At 40.7% G+C, this 19,920-nt stretch overlaps 1 protein-coding gene across 5 annotated transcripts in view; it reads left to right on the forward strand.

Moving 5' to 3' along the window:
• Positions 1-19,920, forward strand: part of TTC7A (tetratricopeptide repeat domain 7A) — a gene marked incomplete at both ends in the record, with an annotated part of 161,190 nt that overhangs the window by 117,090 nt on the left and 24,180 nt on the right. For all 5 annotated transcript variants that reach the window (XM_079532944.1, XM_079532945.1, XM_079532947.1 and 2 more), the window contains 2 exons: positions 1,091-1,225; positions 12,028-12,230. In XM_079532944.1, the coding sequence (XP_079389070.1) occupies positions 1,091-1,225; positions 12,028-12,230 (338 nt within the window). The remainder of the gene's footprint in view (positions 1-1,090; positions 1,226-12,027; positions 12,231-19,920) is intronic.

Raw genomic sequence — 19,920 nt, forward strand, 5'->3', positions numbered from 1 at the left:
ACAGCTGACCATCACCTATGGGGGGCCATGGTGTCAGCAGGCCTCTGTGCTGGATCTTTCTTCAAAAGACTGCTTAATGTATATATCCCGTGACAGGCTTTTGCACTTCTTTCCCATGCTCAGAGCTACCACAGCTTCTCCAAATACCTGTTACTGTGCTCTTTCTGGAGGGCTGCTGTGAGAGAACATGGGATTTTAGCTCCAAGATCTTGTCATCTACCAGATCAGCCCAAGTGCTTTAGTCACAACAACTCTCTAGAGAAAGAGCTTATTAACTTTAAAATCACATTAAACCTATATATACTAAAATATTTAGTTCTCAAAACTTCACAAAGCCAGCTCTGGAGTCCCATTTCATAGCTCCATGCTTTGTGACTATCCTCTTGGTAGTCCTGCGAAAGGGTGGCTCACCAGTAAATGACTGCATACCGCACTTGAGAATATGGTTTCTGTTTGTACCTTCTTTCTGGAATCACCTTTTGATGTGATGTTTTGTTCCCTGAGCTGTGGGTGTGAATCCTTTGTTCTTACATAAATGTTACAGCACATGCTAAAGGTTAATGTAGTCAAAGCACTGAACTCTCTGCTCCCTGAGGTTAAGTGAAAAACCACGCTGTCTCTAAACCAACAGGACAGTATTGATGTCACTTGAAATCTGCGTTCTTTGAATGCTGCTGACCTACTCTGTAGCTCTGTACTAGCATTTTACATTAGTGAGCCACGTTCTGCAGTTGTATAGTGATGGTATGCTTATAAAACAGGTTACTAATAAATATTCTTAAGAAATAATTTGATGATAGAATTCAACTATCCAAATGAGCAAAATACAGTTGCTTCCTCAATGAAGCTGATAAGCAGACTTCTATAAAATTACTGTCTCTTGATTCACTTGCTTGAGGTGCAGCCCATGGGTAATACAGTCTTTTCAATAAAATAACCTTTTATAGGGCATATTTCTCCAGTTCAGAATTCAATGTAAGTCTTACGACACAAAACGGGCTTTCGAGAAGACAATCAGACCTGTCTAGCTAAGGAGCCAAATATGCCGAAGTATAAAATACACTGCTGTTCTTGTTTGTTTGGTCCGTAGGATCACAGCGAGCCTCTTCCCTTGCCGCATCAAGAATGGAACAAGCCATATCTGAAATAACAATGCGGAGCAGCATGATGAAGCAAGGACCTATGCAGCTGTGGACAACTCTTGAACAAATCTGGCTACAAGCTGGTAAGTTTTGGCATTCATGGACAACCTGGAATTCCTTCACTTTCCAGTGGTGAATAAGATGACATGGGTATTAAAGGAATAGTTAAAATCAGGGCTGTTTCAACACCTTACACCAACAGTAAATTTGCCCATCTATCCCACTTGGTTTTTGAAATACTGCTTGGTTAAATGTTAACAAATAAAATGTTGGAGTAATGTGATTTTTCTGCTCACCTCTATTTTTCCGTAACACAGAAAACTTCAAGTATAACTAAAATATGTTTCTAAATGAGGAGAGGAAGCAGTTCTTCATTAAGAAATGTCATTTGATAGTAGCAATTAGTTTCATTTTGCTGAACATGATTGGGCAAACAGCCCATTAAATGTTATTTAGGCTGTCAGCATTCCAGTTTTTCCCAAGTTTTAAGTGAAAATTTTTGAACAAGAAAAAGTCCTCCACTCGTCTTATTCTTGGCTGCTTGAATCTCCCAAGGACTTGAAAGATTTGCACATCACTTTGAAACATATTGTAGCAAAGCTCAGGCAGGGAAAGGAGAATAGAAGGAACTCTACCCAGTGGTGACATCCAAACTCATGAAGGAGTTTTATACAGGGCCCTTGGTGAGGAGGAGAGTTGCACGGCACATTCTACCATTTGCATTTCAGGACTGGTAAAAGGAGTTCTGACCCTGCAGTCTTGCTTTTAAGAGACACAGTTTTTCTTCCACCATTGTGAGCCTGAAATAACGTGAAATAAAGTGCTGTGATTACTTCTTAGATGTCTCTGCTACTACATGCAACAAGAAAAAAAGCAGAGCACACCAGAACATTGCTGATAATTTACTGTTACATATGCAGAACTTGTCAAATTCTATCAATTATCTACAATTGACAATTTTCGCATAAAACCTGGTAGTCTCACGCTATTTCTCAGCAAAGACTTTTATAGCTGTTTTTATGGGGCTGTTTTCTATCAAACCAGACCTCAATTCTGGTTCAAAATATGTGACATTCTGTTTGCTACAATCTGGCTAATTGTTAAGAAAAAAAGAACTTACCTAATGGAGTGCGTCATCCTTTAAGTTAATCACGTGTTATTTGCTTAGGATTTCACTGCTGTACTATGGTCCTCAAAATCACTAGATCACTAGCAGGGTTTTCTTTTATTCCACTTATGCTTCTGACTTAAGGCTGAAGAGGAGGCTGGTGGGATTGGAAAAAAAAAAAAAAAGGAGTTTATTGTGGTGAGAAGTCAGGTGCCTGTTGTCCATCATCCTGCAGAGAGCTGGAGGCAGTTCTTATTTTTACTGCTGTGTGAAAAGACAAAAGTAATAAAGGCCTAGTGCTTGCTGTGACCTCGCTGTGAATTGCTACAATTACTTTTCAGCGTGCCTTCCTCAGAGATGTTAATTCTTTTAGGCAGAAATTATAAGCTGTAACTTTTCTGTCCTGTTGGCTTATTTTAAACTTTGTTTTTCTTCATGTTTAATTTAACTGGATTTGAAATAGGATCAATGTTTTGACAGTATATATTGTGACTGCTTTGAGATTTCATTACTGAGACCAGTTACTGTTACGGATGCATCTTTGTGGTCTTGGTGGGCTTAGTGACTCAAATAGCCCAAAAAAGCATCACTGGCCCTCTGTGTCAAAACCTCTCCCATCAGGAAGGAGAGGAAGACAGGAATAGTTACAAGGTAATAACTTCCAAAATAGAAATATTTTGTAAACAACAGCTAAGGTCATCACATGCTCTTGTGCTACAGCTCACCACAAAATTAACAGCTGTGGAAAGCAACAAGCAATTAGCATAACCTTCTGATGCCTGCATCTGGACTCACTTCATGTTTATGAAAGAGCCACATCAGTGTGCTGTAGATTTCTATCAGGTTTAGCTGGGACTTGTCCTTTTTCAGTCAATGACTCATCTTGTGACTCTAGGCAAGTTGCCTAGCTTTTTTATACCTCAGTTTCCTATCTGTAAATGGAGGGAAATGTTTGTTTGCCTTTGGGAAAAGACTTGCATGCTGCTGTTTTTACCATTATTAACACTTTAACCTTTCTAGTGCTAATCATAAATCTCCAGATAAATCGTTACCCTCATACTACAGTAAATTAATAACAAAGCATCTGTCTTTCTCAGACACAGGGAGGATGCAGCTGGTCATGTGTCTGTGTGCGGGTGTGGTATGGATGCAGAGCACCAGGCTGTGAGCCTGTCAGTCTGGGTTCCATCAGAGCCATTCCAGGTCCCATACCTCTTCATATCCGAGGGCATGAAAGCTGATGAATCCAGGCAAAGTTCTCTGGGCCTTCACTGAAGAGAGGTGCTCTAAGCAAACTATCCTACAGATATGTGAGGCTAGTTTTGCAGTCTTCAGCAGCCAGATTCCACTAAGGAGCTAGTGCACAGCGTAGTGCTAGTGTGTGGTAGTCATCAGATGGTGCCAGTATAGGGGAATGGTTACAGCATCACCGTCTACCCATTGCTGCAGTAGGAATTCAGGGCTAGCCTGCCTTTTGCACAAGCATCCTCAGTCTCTTGGAACTGGGGAACTTTTGTTTGTCTCCTGATTCATCTCTTATTTAGCACATTCTGTAATTAGTGCACGAGAACATTTGCAGTTAGCAGCTACTGAAGGCAAGGCTGTCAATTCTGCCCAAATAATGACTTTTTTGTGCTGTGCTAAAAGTACTTGTGTATAAGTGGGCATAGACCTGTGGTTTTCATCTGCAATTTTTCTGGGTTTATGAACAGCCACATAGAAAATAATAAAGCAGCAGCTTTGAAAGTACAGCTGCAAAGCCTGCATGTGCTGCACCATTGTTTTTTGCTTTCCCTGCAGTGGTGTTTCATGAACTTCATCTTGGCCATTTGGCAAGCTAACTTCTTGTAGCTTCTGGTAAGCATCCAAATCGAAGCATCTATGGTCTCTAGAACAAGTCCTCTTCTTCTTTTTCATACATCCACATAAAACTAAATTGTCACTGTTTATCTTATGTCTACCCATCTCTTGTAGGACCAGTGGGGAGTGCAATGATCCCATCTGCATCAGGGAACTTAACACGTTTCTTTAGAGGGCTTCCATACCTTCCTGTCCCCTGCAGGCAGCCACAGTTGGCTTTGGAAGAGTGAGGGGTCTGTTGTCTTCAGAGACAACAGAGGTGGACTTGGAGAGGTATGCTTTGGGAAATACTTCAAGGCATGCTGTTTTCAAGTGTTCTTCAGCAAGGACTGTGATTAATACAGCTTGTCTGGTCCCTTTTAAAAATAACCCCCCCTGCAGCTTCTTGAAATGTAATGGCTTTTTAAAAGGGTAGAGTCATCTCATTAGGTTTTACATTAACAAGCCTAAACATTATTCTTGGCCCAAGTCTGAAAGCAGCCCTGTGTCAGGGCCCTACTTCAGGGAATACTTGGAGAGGCAGCTCCCAGCAGTTCACAGTTCTGCTGTGGTGCAGCTCCAGGTGAGATGATCTTTATGTGATCCATATGCCCATTTTTTTCTCTTTTTTTCCTGCTTTTCATGACTGACAGGTTAAATCAGGCTTGAGAAAACTTCCGTGGCATTGGTAAAGCTTGTTAACTCCTTCCACTTCTTGGAGCAGAAGGAGCTATGAGAATACTAGAGTTTATTGGTGATAATAGTACCAAGACGAATGTAGCTGGTGGCTGTTTCTGTCCCTTTTTTCCTTTACAGAATTATGCCAGTACTCCTCCTTTCTGTTTAAAAAATACAATCATGCTGTTTGGCTAAAGAAAATATGTTTGGAATGGTTCAGATTTATGACCAAAACTTACTTTCATTACGCGTTTTTACAAGATTGCTTTTGACCTGGAGAGCAAAGTGAGTCAGTTCTGAAAGTAAATAGTTTTAGTAGTTTTAAACTCCTTTGGTAACAAGTGATTTCTTGCCCAAAGTATGTGTGAGTGTATTTCCAGGCAGTAATAATAGTATACTCTGTTTATGTGGAGTATTTTAGAATACTGCAAACCAGTTTAATAAGAGTTCAAATACTCCAGCTCCCGTTGCTATATTATTTTAAGCTTTACTTTTAACTACAATGTCCACTTTGTTTGTCTTTGCCAGTACTTTATATCTGACAATTGAGCTTCTTGACTAGCCCAGTACTTTACCAAATATGGCCACTCACAGCAAAGTAGGTCTGGTAATTTGATCTTAGATTGGCTAAATGCCTGCTAAATGCAGCCTGCAAACCTTACCAGGTAGACCTAATGCTTATTTCAAGGAGCTTTTAAAGAAAAATCACCCTGATAACTGTTCTGTGTAGTCACAGTGGGCTGGAGAGAGCTACCTGCTGGCTCACTAATGTGCTAGAAGTTTAGAAAAAAATATTCTCATGAACACGCCATAAACAAGAAATGTAAAGAGAGCCAGTGTAGCAGGGAACAGTGAGCTAATGGAAAAACATCTGTTCCCCTGAGTTATGTACAGCAGAAATATTTTTTTTTCCCCTTCACAAAACGCTTGTGATTTATTTATTTTATTCAGCGTGGGCCAGTTCCTGGGAAAAAAACTGTGTTAGAGGAGATGGGCTTTGTTCCACGAGAAAATGTCGTAGGAGCCAGTGGGCTGGAATCTGCAATCCCAACTGGCCCATGGCCACAGCCACACGTGGGCAGGGGCAGCCCAGGGACAGCAAAGGGAGCAGCTCACCAGCACAGCTTAGGTTTGCACAGCTTGCAATGTGTAATTAAATGCTCTCCCTCTCTAAGCTTTTAGCAATCCTAATCCGCCCTCAAATTATAAGCTCAGATATTAAAGGTGTTTATCAGGTTTGGGAGACATCTTTATTGATGTTGCGGAACAGCTGAGGTCAGATACTCTCCTGCAATACAGCAGGAGTTGTTGATGCAATTCCAATATTTTACTTTTTCTTGGGTTTTTGTTTTTAGTGTGTTTTTATTTTTAAAGTTCATTGAAATTTTAGAGCTCCCCCTTTATTGCTCAGATTCTTGAGCTCCATGATTTTTTGGCTCTTTACAGTAATACAGGGCAATGCGAGAAGCTGGAGGCTGGTGAAGGGCAACAGGAGGAAATGTTTTACTATGAAGCTATTACTGAGAGAAGTAAAGGTGTACTGCAAAGGACTGATCTACAATGTTTACTTACTAGGAGGGATTAGGAATGCTTCATGCTGGAGCTAGAAATGGTGAAGTGAGCTGGTTTGGTTCCCTTTAAAATATTACTGATGCAGTTAATAATCCAGCAGGGTTCTGCTAGAGTTCTGATTTAGCAAGCTCTGGCCTGGTCTTCTAATGCAGGCTAAAGATGGCCAAATTCCCCACGTCTCTTCAACTTAGTGTCTTCAGGGAGATAGTAGGTCTTCATACATGCTCTGCAGGTTGGTTTTGTTTATTTCTTGTCAACAATATTAATTAAAGAATTAAAGGAGTCAAAAGCATTCTTGGCTGCTTCTTATCCATACTGGACATTTTGGATTGCTTCTCCTGTTCCTGAGGCTTCTGGATGTTTCTCGTTGCTTAGAGAAGGATGTGAAGCTTTGAGACTGATAATCCATTTTTCATGGGTGGTCTTCAAAGCATACATGGCATTTCTCGATATCTGGGCCATGCACATGCTCACGTATGTGAACTCTCACTTAGGAAAGCAGGCAGCAGCTCCTTGTTAAGCATTCTCTGGATCCTTTGGCAGCGGATGGAGAGGAACCTGCTGCACTGCCAGCAGTACCCACATTATGGCAGAGGGTACCAAATACTAGCATTTCTCAGCTGCTCAGCACCTTTCGGGTTAGTGACAAAATATGCTTGGTCCTGAAGAAAGCAACAGGACAATTATCCATATGAGGGACAGAAGATAGGAATTTATACTTAACTAGGTTGGAATTTAGAAGTATTTCCTTTGACTATAGCAGTAATCAGTGTTATAAAAGGGGATACAGAAAAAAAAAAGATGCCCATCCAATAGTATTTTGCTACCATTATCAATGGTGGCCTTATTGCCAAAAGCATTTTTTGTTTGCTCCCAACGTTTTGATTTTGCTCCCCCAACTCTCCCAGTTGAGAAGGAACGCTTCTGTCACCAGTGAGCACCATCCTACTTCATATAGAGGAACCAGGTGTCTTGTGGCAAGTTTCGTTGTATTTCAAATGATTTTTTGCCTGCACCATTTAGCATAGAGAGTAACTTGTGATGGTTCTGCATCTTTTCCAGAAATGCTTGCTCTAATGCTGCATTTGTAATTAAAGAAGCCCATTTGCCATTTCAGCTCCTGGGAGACCTGCAGCTCGGAAATTTAAAGCAGGTCCCTGGGCTCCAGTTAGCTACCAGCTTGCTTGCAAGAATGACTTTTAAGAATGTACATCTCTTGCGTCATTCGGAAGAGCTAGTGGTTGAGCTCAGGTAGATGGGGTTATGTTCTCCTTCGTTTATGTATTGAAGGCTTCATCAAATGAAGTGATTACAGTTGGGATACAGCATGAATCTTCAATCTGATCTGCCTGCAAATTGCTGCATGCATGGTTGTGTCATAATAAGGGACGATGACTAAACGTCATCTGACAGCAAGAAAAGACAGAGGGAGAACCCTTTGTCATGGTAATAGCTCTGCATTCACTGATGAAAGAGCTGTCTCAGAGGAGTGGGTCTTTCCAGCTGGCTGTGGGCTGCTGCAATAACAAGTATTAATAGATCCTGCAACCAGATGGATTCTGTGGAACAAAAAACACCTCTCCACACATCCTTGCAGGCTGTCTCACCTTCTTTGGGTGTGAAGGACTGCTCCCCAGTGTGCCATCCTGCTGGTCATCTGGCTACATGGTGTTGGCCATGTCACACAGTAGTATTTTTGGGGTAGGTGAGAGCGAATTGGGCTGACACAGAACAGTGATGTGGAACAGTCTGCCTGTGGGAGTAAGTGCTGCATCTTGGATAACGCTGAACGTGATTCACAAGGAATGAGATTTTAACTCTTGGGTGTTTCACACTGCAGAAGCATGTTTCAAATTTATTTTATTTTGTTGGCTAGAATTACAGTTGTTGCTGCTTCTGTGGTGACAAGTACAATCACTCTTGACACTGCTTTGAAATGCTTAGGAAATAGGGAATAGAGTCAGTGTTCAAGGTGATGGCAGACAACTCTGTTCCTCAGACTGGCGCTGTGATGCAGACATGACTAGATTACACTGCCTTGCTGCTCAGATGGATTTCTCTGCAGAGCCCTGGCAAGCCATTTATCTTGGAGACAAAAAGAGGAGCCTGACTGCAGGAGGCCCAGCTTTGTCAGTCTTCTGCAAGCGCTCCTGGTCTGTGTATCTGCTACCTGTCCTTGGAGAGTGAGTAGATGATATGCTTCTGGCAGCTCTCACTTGACTGAGGGTCCTCACTATAGACGAGCTAAAGGTGCTAGTAGACACAACCAGAAAAACTAGGAGTTAGTGGTATGTAGTCAGAGGTGTGGTGTGCTCACATGAGCTGAAGTCAGCCTTAAGGCTGGTGCATCAGGTGGAACTGGGATCGCAAGTTGAGACAAAGGAAGTTGAAGCCACAAGAAGAGATGACAGCGGAGAAGGATGGACAGTACTGCAAAAGAGCACATGTGTGAACTTTGAAGTGGATTTGGGAGCTGTGTGAAGCATAAGGTGGATCTGGGACAGAAATGAATCACGCTAGGCTGGTTCTTGGAGTCAGTTGGATAGCTGCTCAAGGTCTCAGTAGTTATGGCAAAAATGCTTGTAGTGCACTGAGGATGATTATTTTTGTGCTTTGTAGCACTGGGAGTGCCTTTAGTAATATTTAGTTCAAAACACTTTGAAAACTTAAACATTTATCAAGATGATGTTAAGTAAGAGATAGGAAGAAAGCTTGTAAAAGATAGCCTTTGAATTCAAAGCTGCAAAGAATGGCAGCACTGAGAACAATGTAATCCAGCAGCTTGAGGTTTATAGACTGCTTCCCTGAAGCAGTGAACCTTTCATGGCAAATCCCACATCCTGTATACCTGTTTCACCCTGAGGAAATGCTGTCTGCTTTGGAGAGGCATCGAGTACCACGTCTCTTATACGGAGCTGCCTTGTGAATGCCGCTTGTTTGGTCAGGTTTTTATGTACAGCATGATTAGGTGATACAGGAAGATATCCTGAATAGCCAAACAGACAGGAAGCTGCTAACCCAGGTAACGCAAAGGCAGGCATTTCAGTACTTCCAGCACTATTAAGGAAGTGGGAGTGGTAATCTGTGATAAATTCATTGAATCCTTGGTTTTTGGCTTTGATCTCTGCCTCAGTTCTTACTCCATGTTGCGTAAGCACATCTTGTTCATCTGTAAATGAAATGAGTATGCAATAGAAGTAAAAAAAAAAAAATGAGTTTACAGAAAGCACATTTTAGTGCAGGCCTAAATGATTTCCCTTAGTGTTTATTTTTAGCTGGGTGGGTAACCCAGCTTGTGGCTTGTAACCCACAAGCACCTCTCTCATTCTTTTTTGATGCAAATTAGGCCTCCCACACCATTAAATCGTTTTTTACTGACTATTGAGCCTGTGAAGAAATGGATTGAACTTTAATATGCTACATTACTGTACCATAAAATACAATTTGTAGATCTTATTCAGATTCTGTGTTGCTGCACTTCCTCTAAATAATTGTTATTACCGAAGAAGATTTACAGGCATCGTTGAAAGAAAGAATAAGTACTCCCTATTTTCTATGCATTGAATCACAGGCTGTGCATGATTTCACATCTAAACCGCCTTGCTCCTCATGCTTTTTTGAAATTAAACAAGTCACATTATGCTGTTAGTTGCTAATAGAGATTTTAATACAGCAGCAGCCAGAACTTCTGCTGCCTTCAAATAGTGCCAGGATTTCACCTCTTCTTTTGCTCTGCTAGGGCTGTGCTAAGTGTTTATCTTCAGGCTGTGAATCGTCACTTTGCACATCTCCATCCTCATTATTACCACATGTATAGCATCAGCTGCTGCACAGCTCTTGGCAGGAAAATGCTCTGTTCTTTGGGAAGCACAAGTAAAATGCTGTCCTCCCACAAACTCTTGAATAAGGTTGTGCGCATACTCGGCTTGACAAGATGGATGGCCTTCCTTTCTGCTATTAGATGGCTGCACCCTCTTGGAGCCGAAGAAGGGGATGCATACTGAGATTTTGTAATGATTAACCAGACAGAAATGAATATGAGTCACTTTTTAAGTACATCGCTCTTACCAAGGAGCTGTTGTGCTCATGTTGACAGCCTCAGAGAAGGATGTTTATCTGAAGTACAACTTTGGGAGGGCTAAGAAATATTCCAGCTTTTTATCGATGTTGTCTCACTCTGCTCTCAGGAGGAGCACTTAGATCTGGGTGTTAAGCCATGCTGCCACCTCAGTGGACATCATGGTCAGCATGCCAGCAGCAGAGCTAGCTGTGCTCCCAGGCTCACATCTGATGGGCTGAGGAGGAGCCTCCTCTGTTCAGGCAGGGCTGGTGCTGGGATGCTCTCCTGCTTGCCTCTTGGCCAGCAAGCTCCATGTCAGTATGCCAAGTCCCCAGAGTCTTCATGGTCTTCCTAGCACTCCAAAACTGTCAGTTTAAGAGCTGTACAAGAGACCTAATTTTTAAATCTACTTTACTCCCGCACAGAGTCTTTCTGAGAGCATACCTTTGAAAGTAAGGGCATGTAAGGTTGGATCTGAATTCAGAATTGTTTATCTAACTCTGGAGCCTGAACTTGTCATTTCAAATTGAACTCTAGAGCTGTCAATACCTACTTCACTACCACATCACTTAAAAAAAATAAAGGGACTTCAAATTTTTCCAGTAATAAGGGATAGAATGCTAACAGGTTATGGACTAAAGGGTGATGTACAAAGAGAAAATTATTTTGTGTACATGCATGGATATACACACACCTGCCTATAAAAAAACAATTTCCCTTTTCATTTGTGTGTGGATGAAAATGGAGTATCACTTCTGAAGCCTTCTGCTAGAATTTAATGCATATGAAATCCTGAGAAGTTCTAAAATCTAACAATGAAATACATTTAGAAATTTGTTTAACTTAAGAAAAGATTTGATTAACAAACAAACTGACAGTCAAACATCTCAGTGTGCCTTTGTAAGAAAAATGCCAGCATCATTGCTAAGAGATGAGAAAGCAAATTACTGAGCAGTCTCTTCCAAAAACTGCTTTTTAATTTCTGTAGAATATGTGTGAGGAGGTAAGTTTGTGAATATGCAATATAAATAAGTCTCTGTGATGTAAGCCTTTGGATTTTAATGGAGACTTTGAAAACTTCAGAGACAGCTATTTCGTAAACTAGACAAGTAAGCAGAGGAAAAACACTTTTAATTATTTTTTCAAAATATGGAAATACTCTTTTGAGTAAGTTATTTAACATCCAGCTTGGTCAGATGTATTCTATTACTCTGACATGTTTAAACTACTCAGTTGACAGTAATGGCTTATTCTGTCCTCTGTTTCCACAGATTACTTGGAAACACACATGATGGCTCCAAGTGGCCACCAGCCCTGCTTCCTCAGAGCTCAGTTCAGCACATGTTTACATCCCCTCTGAGGAAGCGCTCCGGTGTATCACTAAGGCCATCCTCTCTCAACATCTAAAGAGGTCCATGAAAGTCTGTGTAAAGACTTTAACATTACAGAATATCCATTCACTGTCTCCACTTTGTGTTAATAAACACTAAATAATCATAATAAGCACTGTGCAGGATGGTGACCTCGTGGTTTAATATGTTTAAGGAAGATGATACATAGTTAAAATGAAGAAAGGTGTCTAAATTATTTCAACTAATGGTAGGGTGTTTTTGTGTTATTTTTTTCAGCTGAACTTTTCATGGAACAGCAGCATCTCAAGGAAGCAGGCTTTTGTATCCAGGAGGCAGCTAGTCTTTTCCCCACATCTCATGCTGTACTGTACATGCGTGGGAGGCTTGCAGAGATGAAAGGCAATTTGGAGGTGGCTAGGCAATTGTATGATGAGGCGCTCACAGTGAATCCAGATGGAGTCGAAATTATGCACAGCCTGGTGAGTTTGCAGGGGCTCAGCTCCATTATCGTATGTACATTCATGATTAACTGTAATAAGATGGAAGAGGGTTCATGCTTGCTCTGAATGCCACTGTCTTCCTAATCCTTACAGCAAGTGACTGTTTCGAGAGTAAATGGGGTAGCCTCAACATCTATTTTAAGATTAGATCAAATGTTTTTAACTAATTAGTACTTGATCAAAAATAAATACTTTAATTGACAAATGCTGATAGTTTTGGAAATTCTCTGCTTGATCGTCCTTACTACTTTTTCTACTACCTGTTATGCATTTTAAATAAGGAATGTATTGATGTTAAGAAGATCTGAAATAATAGCTATATAGATATATATGGGGTTCGTAAACCTTGAGCCAGAGTCATGTCTACTCACATGTCTATCACAAACTATGAGTTTATGATAAAACTATTGTCTTAAGCTGGGGCTTAACTCCAGTCTTTTATAGGAGCAGTGACTCCCTATTTGATGCTCATGGGTGGTTTTTTTTGGTAGCGTTCCTATCTGACAAATATTTTTTTCTGTTGCACCGTCCCTAAAACACACTTAGAGACATAAGGCCTATGCTTTCAGGTTGTTGTTGCTATCAATTTATTATTATTATTGCTATTGTTATTATTATACAAGATGCTGTGTAGAGGCTTAAAACCCACTTAATTTATGAAATCACAACTTTTAATTGTATTTCATCAGTGATGTATCTTGTTAACTATAGCCCTTATTGTGTCTCTCTTGAGTTTTATAAGACTTTCTTGACCAGTTTAATTTTTACAGGAACTATATATCCAGGTGACTACTTTATGTCTTTGCTAGCAGAGCTGTATTCTCTGGTGTCAATTTAAGCATGATAAGGTTTGCAGACAACTTCAAAACTGAAGGGCTATCAGTGCACAGGAGGACAAACATACAGATGATCAAGAGAAAGTAGTAGCTCCTACAGGCAAGGGAGGAGAAAGCTGTGAGAACTTTTGTTCAGTGCAAAACCAGTAAATGAATAGCTACTGCATTTGTTAGGAGGAGGTCACAAAACAGCAATGCACATACCATACTCATATGCTTAATGGAACAGTAGAATTTACTTGGTTGTGATCCGACCTTTGCACAATCTAGAAAGCCAGAATGATATGCTTTGCTTAGTTATTGTCATGATTTCAGACAAGTAACCAGCATCAGGCAAGCCATCGAGTTAGATGCCAACATGGTATAAATATCTCTCATTTTTGTCTTACTTCATGAGCAAAGCCACATACTGTGTCATCTCATTTCAGTTACTTGCAATTTTCTGAAACTGTAGTCATTTGGAATAACATTTTCTGAGATGCTCAGTTTTCTTTGGAAAATGTCACCCAGCATGGCTTAACTCTTTCTGAAAATGAGGCTAAAGAAGAGGCTTTAAAGGTTTCTGTGATGTCTTCTTTATTGAGCTGTGATGTTCCCACTTTCTGTCAGATGTGAGTGGTTTTCGTAACATATTAATGTGCTTTTCTTAAGAAAATCCTTCCAAGGTCATCCAAGTTACAATCTTTAATAAACACATTTTGTGTACGCTTAGTAGATTAGTATTTCTAAACTCTGTATGGATATTCTTTTCCCTCAAGACCCAGTAAGTTCCACCATCTCTTAGCGAAGGTATGGGACTAAGATCAAGGAAGAGGCAGAGAAGACAGAGAGATGCAGAATTTGAGTGTAAGGACTAAATTTATGAACAAATAGGGAAAAGGAAAGGCATAATAGTGACGGAGAGAGAGAAGGATGGATAGTAAAGTAGATGCAATAAGTGCAATAAGGTAGATGATGCTGGATATGGCTGGACAGATGAGAAGAATGAGACTGGATTGAGAAACCAGGCAAGGCATATGAGGAACTGAACCTGTGAGAGTACTTCTATTCCACAGCTCTTGGTCTCCATAAAATCTTTCTGTTCTGGTATCAGTAAATATCAGTGAAAATGACTTGTTTATCCGTGTTCCTCATCTCCTTTAGCTTGGCATGCTGGCAGCTGATGGTTTACACCTGCTAGCTGCAATATCAAAAGGCTGGTCTATCTCTGCTGAGATGAAGCACAGCAGTAGTTCTAGGATGCCACGTAACGGCTTTCCTTTCTGTGCTTTTCCAAAAGTGAGGAAATTGCACATAGCAAGTTTGAAGCATCTGATGAGCACTATTGAAAAGCCTATACAGAAATTAATCATTCTGCCTTCAGAATAGAGCTTGAATAACGCATGGTAAACAAGGCTTTTATGGACTATGCATTAAAAAGAAAGGGCAAAAGTAAAATATTGAGAGGCTGCTAGCTATGTGAATGTCTTGTATACTGAATGTGACAGTGTCCTCATGGAGAACTTAGATGAGATTTAGGTAATTGAAGATGCAGCGAAGCAAGTGGTGAAGAAGGTGAATTTTGCACCTCTTTGAGACCATCAAAAGAAAGCTGAATACCCTTCTGAAAGGTATGTGTTAGATAAATACTAGCCATGCTGTTATTAAAAAAACAGGTTCTTGGATATAGCTGATTCTTCCACCTACTTGAGGGAAATGTGTGACTTAGGTTATGCCAGAGGCCAAATTGTATTATCAACTAGGTACAAGGGACTTAAAGCTATCCAAGCTGAATATACAGACAGCTGACATTAAATTCACATGCAGTTTCAGTGCTGATCTCCAAAAACATTTGAGCACTTAGTTGTTACTGTGTAATGATTGAGGGAAAGTGGAACTGGTTATGAGAACTACTGTCTGACTTAGTGCAGTTGCCATCCAACTGGCCTAGTCCACTTTAAGGGAAAACTGCTGTAGACAGTGCTGGTTCTCCCTGGTGTACCAGCATCAATTAGCAAAGTAGTCATGTCTCTTCCCCTGGGCTCCCAGAACTGGGTTGTCAAAGCTATATTTGGAAAGTTCCAACTTGAAGAGTGTTGCTGGCTGTAAATGAAGGGCACAGATGTAGCGATGAATGCGTCCACTGGGTGTCAATAACTTTTACTCAGGGCAGAGTCACCACCATAATAAACACAAGCTCTCTCTGCACAGCTGAAAACAATTGTGTTTTACTGTGACCGTAGGTGTTTACAATAGCTGTCAGTTTGGTGTGCTTCCCTTACAAAGCTCCCTTCTGTGTGGGAGCTGCAGGTGCAGCAGGGATGTGTTGCTGGGTGTCCCTGAAGAGATGGGCAGCACACTCAGCCTCATCGCAAGGCTCTTGGCAGCTCTGGTGTTTGATACTGTGGTAAGCAAACCACGGGCACATAGGAAATACTAGACTAGGAGCAGTGCTGCTTCCTGCCAGAGCTTGCAGTTTGTAAGTGGTGCTGCAGGATCCTTAAGCTCCTGCTGAGAACCCACCAATGGCCTTTACAAAGTAGATATTAAAGAAAGCTCTCATTGAGAAGTTATTGTCATTGGGAAGACCATAGACAATCAGGCTTTGGGGCTATTTGGAACTTATCAAAGAATAAAATTATTCCTGTTGAAGTATAGAGTTACCATTTGCTTTGATTTGCTGTCAGAAACAGGCTGGCTTGATACCTAGAAATTGTACACGCTATAGGAGCACAGCTCTCTTCAGGAAATAAGCCTTCCACATTTCTCCTTGTTCATACATTTCCATCTCCCCTCCCTTTCTATAAGAGTTCCATTCTTGTCAAAATAAGACTTTCTGGGGCCTTTCCTGCAAGAATCAGCCTTGTAGACGGGCTAGTGGGATAGATGTCTTCACTGATGCACAAGGAAGAGCTTATCCCTTACCCCCTCATACTGCACAGTGACTAGACAGCTCTGTCGCATCCTAATCAGTTTGCCAGCATATTTCAAAACCCAGTAGCAAATGCTTATTTCTCTCATTACGTACCTAATACATAATTCATTACATACGTAGCTTTGGGACAGTGGTAACAAAACTGTCGTGTGCCCAACCAAGTCAGAAAATGAAACATAAGCTGCAACAGATGACGCTCCCTTATAAAGCAATATATGACTCTATCTACATGTATGTCACTGAGGAAGAATGTTGAAGTTTGCTAGTTCCCAGTAATTGGTGCCTTGAGCACCATTCTCCCTTTTGATTCAGAGAAGGGAAAAATCAATGCCAGCGTGTTGAATTTGAGTCCAAATGCTCAGTATGTAACACTGTAATACAAACTAAAAACATTCTGAGATATTCAGAAGACTCTTGCCCAGCAAACATCTCACATAGCAGAGATGTTTCACAGAGCTAGAAAAAAAATTAACATTTTAAGGGAAGGAGAAGGAGAGACATGTATTTCAAAAGGAAGGAAATGAGCATTTTCATCTCCCTCTCTACATCAGAGTTAATGAATACAACCTGGGACTTCCTGAAATAGATGTAGGTTTTATTTGTTTAGTAATCCACAGTACATTACTCCTTTGTGAGCTTGTCCTGTCTGGAGCCTGTGTTAGTTTTCAGATTCGCAATGCCCTTCAGTAAGGAGGCTCACGGGTCTGTTCTCTGCTCTGTAACCTTGTATGTCAAATTTTGTATGTTCCTGCTGCAGCTCCTCCCAGCCGCACTGATCCATTTCATGTTCCCCATTCTTCCCGTGGAAGATATTGCACGCCATCGTTTGTTATTCATCCCCTGCTGCTATTACTGATTTCATAGATAACTGAGACAGAACTGATCCCATTTCTTTCATTATTGTATTGCCTCTCTCTACACTCTTTACAGTTCTTTCTAAGGTGAGAAAACTTAAGCAAATAGCACACTTACAAAAAATACTGTGTTTAATATTTAGCTTAGCTTCAAAGACAGTGGTGTAGATTCAGTGTGTAAAGAAAACACCATATTATCCTTTGGTCTTCTACTCATGTAAATTATTACCGATATGCATTTCCATACAAATACAGTAGACTAGTTCAATTGCTTTGTATTAACCTGATCTCATTACGGAAGCTCTATTTCCATCTCCTGTGCCTGTTGGGGCTAGTTTTGTTGGCTTTTTTCTGAAAGGTCAGCAGCTCTAATGAATGGGTTGTGATTTATGATAGCAATGAGCAGTGTAACAGTGTTATCTTGGGTCCTTGCAAAAGTGTGGGTGTCCGGGTCTGTGAATACAGCATAACCAGCAAGCATGCAGTTCTGGTCTTTGATAATATTTATTCCGCTTCCCAGAGACATCCTTTTAGCTGACGGAACACAAATTTCTCTCTCCTAGTAATGCTAGAAACAGAAGAACATGACTGAAAACCATTCTTTTCTTTATTATGGTCCTTTTGCATACAATAAGTAGCTTACTTTTTGTTAGATTTCAGCATTTAAAAACTATCCAATGCTTTGTTCAAATCTTCTGTTCTTAATTGTTCAGCAGGATGCAAGGGCTGAATAAAAAGAAACAAACTTTACAGAGAGACTTGAACTGTTAAATTTGTCCTTCATTGTGTACTTACGATGCAATTTCATGTTCAGTTTAGTAGCATAGTCAACCTATTGTCTCCAGACTCGCACTTGGAAGCATCAGGATAATTTGAAGACTACAGTCTCCACTGATTAAAACATGGAAATGAATTATTTCTGTTCATTTATTTCATTTTAACTCCCAGTATGGTGCATGCATCCTTGTTTTCAAAGGCATCCATTCACATAATAAAAACATGGCTTGATTGCTTAATATTTTTAAGGATGACATGCGTTCCTTCCTAGGGGATTTGCATCATGCTGGCATGGAGTAGTCATATAAATCACAAGACAGATTCTCAGCAAGGGTAGGTGATTGTAGTTTCATCATACCAAGGTCTGTGTGTCTCACATGGTAGCCAGGACAACTAATTAAAAGCATTTTTACCTTGAAAGCTGAAGTTAGAATGCTTTCTGTGTTTAAATGTGGGAACAAAACAGCATCATTTTCATATTAATGTGGTTACTTATCATCTAAGGAGCTGCTTTATGTCTACAGATAATCCAGTTTGTTTCTTGTTTTATAGATAAGTATGCCACAGTCTGTCTCTGTTTTCTAGTGACACGTCTTGCTCCATTTTTTTTTTTTATAGTTGTATACAGAGAATTGAACATCACAATTAAAATGCATCCCTCTGCAGTTAGGACTACTGTGCATTTGCCCACCTAATTGTAATGAGGTGGATAATTGTGCCTAGAGATGCAAGGAATGACCTACTTTTATGTGTTCCAGAGATAGTTCTTTCTAGCTGCATTGGATGGCACCCTGCTCTTGTTTGGCACAGACGATAAGCAGAGATAGAGACCAGGTAAATTTCAGTTGAGAGGACAGTTGTACTATTTCTGTGATAAATTCTGAGCATATTTTTCTTATCACATCTTCTGCATTTACAAATATTCAAAGTGAATCCTTGAGGAATTACTGCCATAAGAACTTGAATTTGAGTAGATAATGACTGCAGAATGAATTTCAAAATATTCTTTGCATCTCAGAGTCGACCAAATGTTTTGGTTGAGGTTTTGAATACATGGATCCACTTACTTTTCTTAAACAATGCATTTTGAAGTTGGAAGTACTTCACAACATTTTTCTTCTTTTAAACACCTTTGGATGGTATCACGTGTGTTTGTCGCTTACAGACTTCATGCTTTTTTTCAAAGCCCTTCAGGCCAAGTGCTTGCTAGCATAGTGCAGCAGGGTGGGTGCTCCCTCTCCCAGTACAAAGCCCCTCTCAGCCCTTTTCCATTGAAAGCAGCCCAGGTAGCTGGAGGGGCAGCTCTGATGTTCAGCCCCTGCACGCCCAGCTCCAGCTCCTCCTGTCAGCTGTGGTGTGTCACGCTTTGCTCTAAACCTCTGTAAAACAGGGATGAAGCTGCTAATCTACTTCATCTGGGGTTAGAGAGCTTAATTAATATCTGTGCATACTTTCAGATGACAGGCGCTCTATCAGCACAAAATCTTATTTATTCTGATTATGTATCTCAAGTCCTGTGGTGCTTTATTCACTCGGGCTTTTGGAACCCAAAATATTTTGAGTAATGTGCTGTGACTGTTTATACCCTCCTGTCCCTAGATGTGAGCAGTGCTGAAAACATTATTGCAGCAGGAGTGGGTTTTAGCAGGCAGATCTGTGAGCTACTTCATCCTCTGCTAAGGATTTGTTTTCGTTAGAGGACTCTGCCTAGCCTGCGTGTTGCCAGTTGCCCTCCCTTGTATTGATAAGCAATGCCATGCTGTGAAGGACAGAGCAAAAGAGAGCGAATGTGAATCTGAAGACTTTCTAGCACAGCCCTCTTCTCTTCCTGGGGATAAGATATGACAACGCCTGCAAAAAATAGCTTTTTGTGGGGGGAAGGAGGAGGGTGCTTCCTTTCTGCTCTGACAGTGAATATATCCTTCTGCTCTACAAATTCAGCGCAAGCAGAACATCGTTGTGCCAGCACAGCTTTGCAGTTTCCCCCGATGAGAAGATTTGGGATTTTTAAGGAGAGGGATGACAGACCTAAAGGTGGAAAAAGCATTAGAGTAGACAGTCATTGCAGGCCTTTCCAAAAATGGAGCAACCTTGAACAAAGTGCCTTTTTTTTTTTTTTTTTTTTTAATTAAGTAAGTAATAGTGACAGCCAACGGGAGATTCTAGCAGCCCAAAGGAAGACCAGTGACGTCCGCTGTGATGCTGCTTGGAGAGCTACAGACTCAGGGACTCTTTTAGGTCTTCCTAATACAGTGTGTACAGGAAAATACTGGAAGGGTGAATTACAA

This window comes from Tetrao urogallus (genome assembly GCF_951394365.1).
Source record: "Tetrao urogallus genome assembly, chromosome: 2".
Lineage (NCBI taxonomy): Eukaryota > Metazoa > Chordata > Aves > Galliformes > Phasianidae > Tetrao > Tetrao urogallus.